At 47.8% G+C, this 13,333-nt stretch overlaps 1 protein-coding gene across 1 annotated transcript in view; it reads right to left on the bottom strand.

Moving 5' to 3' along the window:
• Ttc39a (tetratricopeptide repeat domain 39A) overlaps window positions 1-13,125 on the bottom strand; it is a 36,809-nt gene extending 23,684 nt beyond the window's left edge. The window contains exons 1-2 of the mRNA XM_013022306.1: window positions 13,075-13,125; window positions 5,871-5,975 (exon numbers count right to left, since the gene is read on the bottom strand). Of these exons, the coding sequence (XP_012877760.1) occupies window positions 5,871-5,935 (65 nt within the window). The 5' untranslated portion in view covers window positions 5,936-5,975; window positions 13,075-13,125. The remainder of the gene's footprint in view (window positions 1-5,870; window positions 5,976-13,074) is intronic.
• Window positions 13,126-13,333: the final 208 nt, after the last annotated feature.

The following is a 13,333-nucleotide window of genomic DNA, read 5'->3' on the forward strand; positions in this document are numbered from 1 at the left end:
AACTCAGCTCTCCCGACTGCAGTCCTCAAACACACCAGCCCCTCCTTCACCTTCACTCACCTGACCAAGTGACTGTTCCCTCTGCCAGGAAGGCCCCCTCCCGCTGGCTCAGTCCTCATCCAGCCCATGTTACTTTCAATGTCACCTTGTCCAGGAAGCTTTCTCTGCTGTCACTGCCTTGAAACTCTTTGATAATTTGCAAACAAGTAACCTCACATAGTCACTTGGCAACAGGACCTAAATTATGTGGCTGGTCTTAAAGCCTTGCTGACTAGTTGGGGTCCCTGGGTAGATCTCAGCACCGCTTAGTGCTTGTTCCACTGTTTGAGAAGGTCTTGCTCAGCACTGGAGCCCTGGCATCCCTTACACTGTCTGGCACATGTGTGATGCTGAATGAGAGGTGTCCCCTCCCCCTGCCCCCTCCTGGGTACACCTTGACTGCATCTTCATCATATAGAATGGCTCTCCTTTCAGAATCTTTAAAGGGCACTGACCTTTCAACTTAGCTCCCTCATGCCAGCCCCTCTCTGGTCTAAATACACAACGCTAGGCCTTTCAACTTTCTGCTGCACCCAGATAGGAAACTCAGAACATTTCCTCCACACTGCCACTGAAGAAGGTTGGAGAGCAGCAGTGCATAAAAGGCACAGATAGGCATGCCCTGAGCCAGGGGCCAACCTGGATCAGGCCCATCACACAGCTCAGAAATACCTACTCCTGCTGGGTGCTGCTTGCTCATGCCTATAATCCTAGCTACTCAAGCAGCTGAGATCTGAGGATCTCAGTTTGAAGCCAGCCCAGGCAGGAAAGTCTGTGAGATTCCTCTTTATCAAAAAACTGGAATCAAGAGGTATGGCTCAGCCAGGCACCGGTGGCTCATCCCTGTAATCCTAGCTACTCAGGAGGCTGAGATCTGAGGATCCAGCCTAGGCAGGAAAGTCTCTGAGACTCTTATCTCCAATGAACCAACAGAAAACTGGAAGTGGTGATGTGGCTCAAGTGGTAGAGCACTAGTCTTGAGCTGAAGAGCTGAGGGACAGCGCCCAGGCCCAGAGTTCAAGCCCCACAACTGACCAAAAAAAAAAAAAAAAAAAGAGGTGTGCCTCAAGCCTTGAGTGAAAAGGTCAAGGGAGAGCACAAGGCCCTGAGTTCAAGCCCCATCTCTCACTCTTAGTTGATGACCTTTCCTTTTCCCTCAGAAAAATTCCAGGACATAGCATGGCTATACCCTGAACTTCTGGCACCTGGCACACACACTTATCTCTGCGCACACCCTTTTCATACTCTTCCTGATAGCAGCAGCATAAGGCCCTCCACGCAAAGTGGCCACCTCCTGACCACTGGAGACCCAAGCGAGCGCAGCAGTAAGAGCAGAGCTGCTGGGGCCAAGTAGGCCTGGACTTGAATTCCAGCTCAGTTGCTTATGAGCACGAGTCAGAAAAAACTAACAGAGGAGCCTCCATGTTCTAGGGACAGTGTCTAGAGAAGATATATATGCAAGGTAATACAAACTTTGCGGTATAGACATTACTCAAGGAAGCGATATCATAAAAGGTGTGGCAGGAACAGGAGGTTGGCAAGAGGATGGGGACAAAAGAGGGACCCTAGCCCCTACTTATAGAATCAGGGAATTAGACAGACCCAAGGAGCAGGCATTGCAGCTGGAGCTCAGCCGCCTGTGAGTGGGGTGGGGGAGGGGCAGCTCATAAAAAATTGATTTCTTAGCAACAATGATTTCTCCAGCTCAGTGATTCTCTGGGAGGTGGTAAAGTACATACAAGGATGTATGGCAATGTCTGGAATCACTGTAATTTAGTCCCCTAGGGCCACTTGGTAACTTTGGATGCAATCTTGGATGTCATGGGAGTGCTTGGGGACAGCGCTGCTCCTGCTTGCAGGAAAGCTGTCACTAAAAGGACAGGGAAGAGTCTTGCCAAAGTGGCATAGGGCTGAGAACCAGAAGCTGCACTGTTTCACAGATGCATGGGAAAGAGGCCGCCTGTTCTCTGGGCTGCCTCCTTTAAAGCAAGGGCTTTCTCTGCTGAGTGACCCCCAGAGGCAAGGAAGGCAGCCCAGAGGAGAGAGAGATAGGGACCCTGTGGTAGGCACAGCTTTGAAGGCCATTCAATGCCATCTGGTTTGTGTGTGTGTGTGTGTGTGTGTGTGTGTGTGTGTGTGTAATTTTAGTTTTTTTCCCCCCATTTCCTGGAGTTCATTTCCAGGAACATTATTTTATACGATCAGCTGCACATAGGCATTATACCTTTGTGTTCCCCTCCTAAGAGTGTCCTTAACTTTAAATTTTATTTTTTATCGTGCTCTGACTTCCTTCTGTTGACCCTCAGAGTGCAGGATGGGTTAGAGTTAGATTAAGGTGTGGCCAGGTCTGTGCTGCTGAGTGTCGGAGAATAAGGAGAGAGGCCAGTGTTTGTGCTTGGGGTGTGGTGGGACAAGCCTGGGACAGCCAGTTTCAAGTGCAGGAGGCGGCATGAGCCAGTGAGGGACAAGAAATGACTGACTGGGAGGGAAGTGGAAGCTGGGACGCCTGGACATTCGGTGAGGAGCAGGGTGGGACCTGGCTGGCCTCAGACCAATGAATACTGCAGCCCCTGGCTCACCCTGATCCCTCAGATAGTGGGAGGAACTTAGCACAAGGACTGATTCTGATCGTTCTGCTGGCCCCGACCATCCCCCCAGAAGCTAGGCTCCTAACTCCAGGAGGAAAACAATGGGTCAGCCAAGTGTAGAGAAGAATCTATAAGCCACCTGAGTATTTGCCATGCTGGAGTGTGGGGAAAGGAGGTTGGCAGTACAGAGAAACCTTGGGGCTGACAACATAGGGAGTAAGGAAAAGCAGGCAGGCAGGAGCCAGGATTGGACCCCTGGCCTCATCTCAGAATTTAGACAGCCCAGGGGTTCTCTGTCCACCCTGAGAAAGAGGGAAGCAGGCTTACCTTGCATGCTGACATGTGGGGCCAGCAGCTCTCTGAAGGATCATTCAAAAGACAATCTCACCAGCCTTGAGGCTGCTTGGCACAGACCTTCTAGTTTGCCTTTGAGTGGTTCATTCTTGTTTATTTATTTTTGGGTCCGGTCGTGGGGCCTGAACTCTGGGCCTGGGCACTGTCCCTCAGCTCTTCAGCTCAAAGCTAGCACTCTACCACTTGAGGCACAGCACCACTTCCGGCTTTTTTCTTTTTGCTTATGTGGTGCTGAGGAATCGAACCCAGGGCCTCATGCATGCAAGGCAAGCACTCTACCACTGAGCCACCTTCCCAGCCCTGGTTCATTCTTAACTATGACAGAAAACTAGCCAGGGACCCTTGGTATTGGAGTGATGATTGGTTCCCACAATTAAGCAGAATTCAGGAACCTATAGAAAGCAATTCATGCAATGCATAAATACAACATTTCTTATTCTGTGATAATAATGCTAACAATAATATCTAGTAGAATTATCTTGCCCATGTAATTGTAACCCCTCTGTACAGTATTTTCACAATAAAAAACCTAGTAGAGTGTGTTCTAAGGCTGTGTTCTAAGGAACCTTATATTCCTAATATAGCTATAAAGAAAAGTGAATTGATAAAGCAAGAATAAGATATTGCCAGGTGTGGTGGCATATACCTGTAATCTCAGCACTTGGAAGTCTGTGGTAGGATGACCTAGAATCTAAAGCCACTCTGAATTACATAGTGATGTGTGTGTGTGTGAGAGGGGGGCGGGGAAGAGAGAGGAGAGAGAGGGGTTAAAGGGAGAAAAGAAAGGAGATCCAGAGAACAATAAAGAAATCACATGGTTAGAGAAGTCAATAGAAGAACTTAATTATAAGGCTGAGAAAATATACCAAACATTAGAGGAAGAAAAGATGCAGAAATGGAAAGGAGAGGGGGAAATAAGAGCCTTAGAAGAATGACCAAGGAAGTCAGTCACTTAACTTTAAGAAAGCCAGCAAAGCAGGGAAACAGAAGACAGAGGGAACTTCCTAGAACTGAGAGCTCCTGACAGGATCGTCTTATAGAGTGTTTAGAGTTTATTATAAATGTGTAGAAAATTAGGCAAATGAAAAAAATAAAGACCATTATTAACTCCAGAAAGGAAACATCATCTAATACACAACCTATTGCCGCAGTATGTAATAATTACAAAGATACGAATATATAATGATATGGGCTGGGAAAGTGGCTCAGTGGTAGAGTGCTTGCCTTGCATGTATGAGGTCCTGGGTTCGATTCCTCAGTGCCACATAAGCAAAAAACAAAAACAAAAAATCCCAAACTGGAAGTGGCTCTGTGACTCACGTGGTAAAGCGCTACCCTTGAGCTGAAGAGCTGATGGACAGCAGCCCAGGCCCAGAGTTCAGGCCCCACGATTGACCAACAAAACAAAACAAATATACAATGATACAAATATTGATGATTGATTAGTTAAATATTGTAATATAATAAAGAGGGGGATGAGGAAAGGGTATAAGGGTGTGAGAAAGCTAAATCCATGTCTACAGAGAGGGTCAGAGCTGGAGATATGGCTTAAGTGATAAAGCTCTTGCCTAACAAGACCTTGAGTTTAAACCTCAGTGCTGAGAGAGAGGGGCGGGGGAGGGAGGATGGAATATGACATTTATAAGTGAGAGGTAGAACCAGCCACAGTAGCCCACACCTGTGATCCAGCACTTGGGAGCCAGCAGGCAGGGTTGAGGTCCAGGCCACTTAGGCTACATAGCAATACCCTGTCTTAAAAAAAAAAAAAAGACAAGCACATGGGAGAAGATGAGTGAGAAAATGGAAATGTGGCTCAGTGGCAGAGTGCTTGCCTAGCAGGCATGTATGAAGCCCTGGGTTCGATTCCTCAGTACCACATAAACAGAAAAAGCCAGAAGTGGTATTGTGGCTCAAGTGGTAGAGTGCTAACCTTCAGTACACAGCGGCTCAGGTACAGAGCCTAGGCCCTGAGTTCATGCCCTAGGACTGGCAAAAATAAATAAATAAAATAAAAATACAAGTGAAAAAGGTAAAATTTATAGGGATACAACTGTTTGTTGGAGCCAGGGCCTCACTGTGTAGCCAGACTGACCTCAAACTCCATTCTTCTACAGCCTCTCAAGTGCTGGTAGTCACCATGCCCAGCTGTATGTCAGCTTTTAAAATTTTTTTTCCTTTGTGCTAGTCCTAAGGCTTGAACTCAAGAGCCTGGGCATGGTACCTGACCTTTTTTGCTCAAGGCTGGTGCTCTATCACTTGAGCCATAGCTCCAGTTCTGGCATTTTGGTAGCTAATTGGAGAGAAAAGTCTCACGGACTTTTCTGCCTGGACTGGCTTTGAACTACAATCCTCAGATCTCAGCCTGCTGAGTGGAATCAGAATTAGACATCCTTAGAATTACAAACATGAGCCACTGGCACCTAGCTGTACCTGTTTTAAAAGCTGGAAAAAAAAACCCCAGTGAATATAGTAAAAGCTGAATGTGCACATACTTAGGTGCACATTTAGAGATCAGGCAGTACACAGGGGAGGAAATGACTAAAGGAGCAGTGCTCATTACCTAAATGCTCAGTGGACGGGGCTGTGTTAGAACTGACAGAGAAAACCTAAGCTGACTCAGTAGGAACAAGAAATCAAAGTGGGAAGAGGCCTCAGAAACCCTAGATGAACAAAGTCACAGAGACCTTGGGGATGTCCGGCTGCTCAGAGATTGTGGGATGGGAAGCCTATGCCTTATTTATAGGACCTCTCAAGGGTCCTGTGACCCAGAAGGCAGAAGGCACTCAGTTCCACAGGGCTCCTCTGCTACATGCTCCCTCCTTCCATGAGAGCTTGTACATAGATGTGCACCCACAGCCCTGCCTCCATCCCCACCACAGCTGGGCTCACCTGGGTTTGAGGTAGCTGAGTGCTTCTGAGAACTGGTTGGTGAGGAAGAGATCCAGGGCAGTCATGCACTGGTCCAGGTCCACATGGAGGCTGCTCACAGAAGTCCTGAGGGGAGAGACACAGATCTGACTCTGGAGCCCTCAGCCCCACCTGGGCAGGACAGAGCATCACAGCTCCGCTCGGCCTCCCTGGTCAGCCTTGCATATCTTTGGTAAGTTCCTCCAGACCGGCTGTGCTGCCCGGGGATGGGCAGTTTGGATAGTTTGGATCCACAGGCCAGTATTCCCAGGGATGGAAATCATCCTGAGATCTGATGGAGTGGGGGAAAAGATTGAGGATCAGGGTGAATCACGGAGGCCTTAACAATAAATATATCCAGCCAGGTGCTGGTGGGTTATGCCTGTAATCCTAGCTACTCAGGAGGCTGAGTTCTGAGGATCACAGTTCTAAGTTAGCCTGGGCAGGAAAGTTGGTGAGACTCTTAACTCTAATCAAGTGGCTCAAGTGGTAGAACATTAGCCTACCACTAGGCTAGTCCTACCAGGAACAGCACCCAGGCCCTGAACTGGCATTAACTAATTAACTAACTAACTAAAGAAAGTATCTTACCCCTCATAAGGGTGAAAGGGGTCTTTGTGGCCCTTCTGACCCATTGGGCTTTGCTGCCCCTCTAGGGGGTACAGCCCGCCACTGGAGCCTACTTCCTTCTCTCTAGGCTCCTCCTGCCTCCCCCCACCCCCCAGGCCTGTAGTCTAGAACATGACACTGTCACAATGGGCTGGGATTGGTGGTGGATCTAAAAGGGCATGCCAGGGCCTTCCATACTCCACTGACACTTTCCCAATGACATCTCACCCCTTTCCAACCCTCTGTTCTTCTGTAGCCCCAGTACTGGGGCTTGAACTGGCAAGGTTGGAATGCTACCTACTTGAGCCCCAGCTCCACTTCTGGATATTTTTTGTGCTTAACTGGACATAAGAGACTTATAGACTTTCCTGCCCAGGCTGGCTTCAAGCTGTGATCCTCAGATCTCAGCCTCCAGTGTAGCAAGGATTACAGGCTGGCCCTCTATAGATCTTATCATTCTCTAATGTTTGCTAAGTGGATCCTCATGTAGTCTACCTCCCAAGTAGAAGGGGTTACAGGTATGAGCACTACATTTAGCCCTAACTTGCTTCTTTACTATCTTTGCCTTTGTTAGGTTCTGGTATTTTGTTTTGTTTTACTTTGTTTTTGAAGATGAGGTCTTGTTCTGTAGCTTAGTTGGATCCAGGCTTTGGTCTTCCAGGCTTAGCCTCCCAAATACCGAGTGCTTTGTTTAGATCTTTGATTTTACCAAGTCCTCTTTACTAGTTCCATCTGATCTACTACTTACCTGAGCTACAGAGCTTTTCATGACATTGAGTACATTATTTTTTTTTTATTTCCAGAAATTCCACTTTGTTCTTTTTCATATCTGTTTAGTTATTTTAGGCCATATCTGGTTCCTTGTTTATTGTTTCAAGCTCAGCTTCAATTTCTTTACCTATCTTAAGCATGACTGATTAATTATATACGATCACTCATCATTCTAGCACTTTAGACTCTGAGAGGAACACTATTTGTTGTTTCTGGTGCCTGTCGTTTGCAGTGGCTTGTTTGTGCGTGTTCTAATTTTACCTGTGAACTTGGAGGCCCTTGGCAGGAGGACCCAGCCCTCTAAAATGGGTGTTCATTACTTTGGCCAGGATCCCTGAGGCACTTCCACCCCTGAGGCCATGTATGCTGCTAGTCCAGTTTAGGAGTTCATGGTCATGGTTTCTAAGTCTGAAGGTACCTAAGCTGTTGTGGCTTTGTCTTGCTTCCAGTCTACTTCTTTAACTCTATGCGATTTCAGTTATATAAGTAAGGTAATAAGTACATTTCTTTTCAAACTTGTTACCACTTCCCTCATTTTTCTCCTACTTTCCTGACCTGCTCCCCCCCAATTCCCCTTTTGTCACTTTTTTGAATCAGGATCTCTCTGTGTTCCCCATATGAACTAGACTGACCTTGAACTTTCATCCTATTTCAGCTTCCTGGGTGTTGGGACTGTATGTGTGCATCAGCACACCAGGCTTGCTTGGTGTAACCCATCCAGCTTCCAGATAGTTGCTTTTTGTTTTTTTGGTCAGTCGTGAGTCTTGAACTTTGGGCTTGGGCAGTCCCTGAGCTCTTCAGCTCAAGGTGAGCACTCTACCACTTGAGCTACAGTGCCACAGCTGGTTTTCTGATGGTTAATTAGGGATAAGAGTCTCATGGACTTTCCTGCCCAGGCTGGCTTTGAACCTTGATCCTCAAAGCTCAGCCTCCTGAGTAGCTAGGATTATAGGCGTGAGCCACAGGTGCCTGGCTCAGATAGCTATTTTGAAGGCAGATTGTTGGAAGAATTATTCTTCTAGCCCATCCCTCTCATAATAGCAGAAGATAGCTTTTTAAAGTTTGGATATGCCCATATCACTGGCTTCCAATTCTATTGGTCTCAAAGGCCTCTGATCTAAAATTTCGCTACCCCAGCCCTCTCCTCATAAGGCCAGAGGATGTCTGTCTTGTGTCCAGAACCTAGCCTAGAAACTGATATTCAAACATCTGTCTCTGTTGGATGAATCAGTGAGGCGATCATGAGCACCCACTGCCCTGTGTATTCAGTAGCATTCTTTCCTTGACTTCTCAAAACACCTGTGAAAATAGGATTATTATCCCCATTGTAGATGAGGAAACTGAGGCACAGAATATGTGTAACTTGGCTAAGGCCACATGTCCAAATCTAGGCTCTGCATGTGTGTGTGTGTGTGTGTGTGTGTGTGTGTGTGTGTGTGTGTGTGTGTGTGTGTGGTAGTGGTAGCAGGGCTTGAACTCCTCAGGTCTTCCTGAGGTTTTGCTTGATTTTTTCACTCCTGGCTAGCACACTACCACTTGAGCCACACCTCTAGTCCAACTTCTTTGCTAATTAATTAAAGATAGATTCCCTCAGACTTTTCTACCCAGGCTAGCTTTGAAGGAAAATCCTCAGATCTCCATCTCCTGAGTAGCGAGGACTATAGGCATAAGCCACCAGCCCACAGCCCAGTGGTCCAAATATGGATTCTAAACCAAGGTTCTACCCAAGCCAATGCTTATCTGCTCAGCCTTAGGAAGTCAAGTCCATTGCCATGGTTTATGTCCATCTCTCAGTTCCAGATCCAAGAGCCTGCCTCTTGTTTCTCCATACACATCACACACATGTACCAATTAGAGTTTCCATTCAGTTTGTCTACCGGGAAAGATGCACAGCCTGATGGACAGACACTTGCTCCCTTGGCAGCCTTAGCACCTCCTCAGTTTACCTGAGATGAAGTGGGTCTGCAGTAATGACTCTCCCTAGATTGGGAGCAAGCCTGGGGTTGGTTTTGCCTTCCCTCCCTTCCATAAGCATCCAGTAAGCTTCCATCCTGGGCTGGCTCTGGGACAGATGAAGCAGAAGCAGGGACAGTCAGTGATCAGGGCTGTAATCTTAGAGATCACTGGGGTTGAAGAGGCCTCCAAGCAGCTTGGGGAACTCGAGGAATCTATATGGCAATGAATGGAAGGCAGCAAGGAAAAAGAAAGGGCTGAAACCACACCACCACATTTAAGAGGCACAGTAGTTTGGAAAGACTGGAAGACAGAGGTTCTGGAAAGACTGCTAGGAGGAAAGGAGAGGAGAGGTGAGGTTGAGGCTGGCTGGGGAGCCCTGGAAGGCTGAGGGCGCTGGCACCACAAGGCTTCAAAATAGCAGTCCCAACTCCCCGCCTCCCACCAGACTACCATTCACTCAATCACGGACGTTGTATCTAAATTGGCAACTGTATTATTTTGTTTAATCCTCCTACTAGTACCTCTTATCTGCAATTGACAGATTAGAGAGGGAAGGCAGTGGAGACCAATGGAGTCTGATGCCTCCCAGGCACATGGAAGAATACAAACATCTCTCCCTGCCTGACCGGGACATCCATCACTACTTCTCCCCAGGACCTCACACGCTCACTCAACGTTTCTCTCTTTCAGCTGGTACACTACCACTTGAGCCACACCTACAGTCCAGCATTTTTCTGATTAAGCGAAGATGGAATCTCTTGGACTTTTCTGTCCAGACTGGTTTTAAACCTCAACCCTCCAGGTCTCAGCCTCCTTGGGAGCTAGGATTACAGATGTGAGCCACTGGGTGCTCAACTGAAACACATACAACATGTGTTCTATGGTAATAATGATCTTGGGGACACTAAGGCATGGTGAACAATACCAGAGGCCTAACACTATGTTCAGATCTCACCCAAAGGAAGCCTAAGGGAGAAAGGAGTTGGATGGTCCCACTCTCCAGTCCCTTCCCATCTTCCTACCTAGTCTGCCTGCACTGTTACCTTAGTGCCTTATGGACAAGGTAACAGAGGGACCCTTCGACCCCTACCTCAGTCAAGGAGAGGTGAGTATGTGGCAGGGGGGTAAAGCCACTTGGAGCAAACTGGAGCCACTGAAGTGAGGGGGGTGGGAGGAGAGGTCCTCTGGCTAACGGGTGGAGTACAAACATCCATGACAAGGGGTCATGTCCAAAGTGACTTCTCCAAATTATGAACGGTTCTCTTTAGTGGAACATAAAACAAGTACCACATGGGATAACCTAACGCAGTATGGCCCTCAAGGGTGTTGAAAACAGACAACTTTGGACTCAAGCTTCAGCTCAGCAGCTATTTGTTTCATAATCTGAGAAAGTTCTTTAAACTCAGTGAGCCTCAGTTTCCTTATCAAGGAAGCAGACCTAATATACTTACATCCCAGGGTTGTTGTGAGGAATGATATACCATCTTAAAGCACAACGGAAAATGCTGGTGATTATTTTTCTTCATGTTATGTATTGACATAATTTCTTTTGTGAGAAGCACTGATCAAATAATGAAACTAAAGCTTAAGCCAATACCGTATGACTGGAATTCCACTATTAGGATAAACATACCCATGTACACAGGACAGCCATAGAATCCAGCTTTTTTTTTTCTTTTTGTTTATGTGGTGCTGGGGAATCGAACCCAGGGCCTCATGCATGCAAGGCAAGCGCTCTACCACTGAGCCACCTTCCCAGCCCCATAGAAGAATATTCTGAGTGAATAGCAAGGCATGAGGAACCACCTCAATGGCCATTAAGAAGGGTAAATAATATGGGGAAGTCTTTAGACAGGATGTCAGCTCAAGGGGGACCAGAGCTGAGCAATCAGGAAGCCTAAACCTCAGAAACCTGACACTGAATAAGGAAAGGCAAGCTACAGAATGGCGTATGCTGTGTAATGCTATGTACTAATACCAAAACTTCAAAGTAACAACAAACTATTTTTTAGACCTTCACATACTAGACAAACAAATAAAAACAGGGAACTAGAAGGAGTTTCCACAGGGACCTCCATGATCTCTAATGTTATTTATTTGAAGACGGGCACTGGTGGCTCATGCTTGTAATCCTAGCTACTCAGGAGGCTGATCTGAGGATTGAGATTCCAGCCTAGGCAGGAAAGTCCATGAGACTCTATCTCTAATAAAACTACAAAAAAAAAAAAGCCAGAAGTGGAGCTGTGGCTCAAGTGGTAGAGCAAAAGCAGCTCAAGCACAGTGTCTAGGCTGTGTTAAAGCCCCAGGACTGGCACAAAAAAAAGAAGAGGGGAAAAAAGGAAGAAGACTATGAAATAAATGGGATACAGTGTTAATACTTAACAAAATTGAGTGGTCATTTTATTGAGGTCATTTCATTTGTTATATTCTTCTTTCCCTTTTGCTGGTGCAGTGGCTTGAACTCAGAGCCATCCACTCTCACTCCGCTTTCTTGATCATAGCTGCCATGCTGCCATGCAAAGCCCTACAGTTTGGCCTTTTGCTGGTTAATTGGAGATGAAGTCTCCCAGACATTTTTGCCTAGGCTGGTTATGAACCATGATCCTCCAGATCTCAGCTTTCTGAGTAGCTAGAATTACAAGTTTGAGCCACTGGGGGGCCTAGCTGCTTATATTCTTCTGAAGACTTAAACATATTTCATAAATTGAGGCTTGGTTTGTTCTCCACTGATTGTCCTGTCCAGAGCAGGCTGAGTAGGCCTCCCTGATTGTAGAGTGCCTAAGTGAATGTAGTGGCAGTGAGGATTGTCTTGCATCCGTCCTCCTCAGCTCAGAAGTGGGGGGGGGGGGGTTGACACTGATGAGGGATGGTGCAGCCTTAAAGACCATTGGGTCCTCACAGGAAGGCAGGTCTGGATGGTTCCCTGTGTGCTGGAAGTGAGAACCTGCTGCCCCCGGGAGGCCTGCAAGGACAGCAAGAGACAAGAAAAGCTCAGGCTTTGTAGAGGGAAGTTAGGCACAGATGTGGAGGTGTGAGGAAGAGAGACGCATGTAGCTTTCAGCCTCCAAATTGAAGATTCCTTAATGTGATCCTTTGCTCCATGTCTTCCTTCTCTCCTGACCCAGCTGAGTGCTACTGAGACCTCTAACCAAGCTCCAGATTTCAGGAAGGTGAGCAGCTAGCCCAGCCTCCTTGTGTTTTCCAAAGGAGGGACCAGAAATCTAGGATTGTAAAGGATGTGGTCAAAGTCACGCAAACCAAAACTATCAAGGCAAAAAAAACTTTATCAGACAGCCCTCTCCCAGGCCAGGGTGTTTCCCCCTGCCACCCAGCATCTAACCTCTCAGACCCAGGCTAGACAGACACATAGCCATACTGATGGACAGAGGCTACCGGCTGCCAGGTAGCACAGGCTCCTCCTCACCTTCCTGTTCGTTGGTAGGCCTCAGGCCCTTGGCAAATATTGTCACTGGTGGTGAGGCTCCAGGGCAGGGCGGGCCCCCTTCCTAACTCTCCTAGGCCGGATGGCTGCTGGGTAACCTGCCAGCAGCGGCCGCCCCCTAGGCACTGTGGCCCAGGAAGGGCAAAGCTGTTGGGGGTTTCCCAGGCGTTTAGCAGCTGTCACTGCCACAAGGGCACAGGAGGCCTGGGGATGCCAGGGGGGGGGGGTCGGAGGGAGCCATGTTGATAGTGACAACGCCCACCTTTTACAACCTAGGTTCCCTTGCAACCAATGGGCCCGGGCCAGACCATACTTAGCCTTTCAAGTCTCCTCAAATGTCCCAGAAGATGATGCGAACAGAGGCTCTGCCATGAGACCCGTGTTCAAAACTAAGCCCCGAAACCTTACCTCCTGGATAAATGGAAGACAAGTCACTGAAGACTTCTGCCTCAGTTTCCCCATCCGTAAGCAGGATGATAATAACACAGCCCAACCCACGAAGCAGGTGAACGCGGTGGCTGTGTCTACGGCTTCCTGGGACAGTTGGGAGTGAATCCCGCTCCCCCGGGGGTCTCCTCGGGAGGTTTCCACCGCCGCCTCCCGCCTCCGGCTCCAGTTCCAGGCAGGGGCTGCATGGCCGGCAGGAGCCAGGCGCCGCAGTGCGGCC

Source organism: Dipodomys ordii, unplaced genomic scaffold (assembly GCF_000151885.1).
Source record: "Dipodomys ordii isolate 6190 unplaced genomic scaffold, Dord_2.0 Scaffold61, whole genome shotgun sequence".
In the NCBI taxonomy this organism is placed as follows: Eukaryota; Metazoa; Chordata; class Mammalia; order Rodentia; family Heteromyidae; genus Dipodomys; species Dipodomys ordii.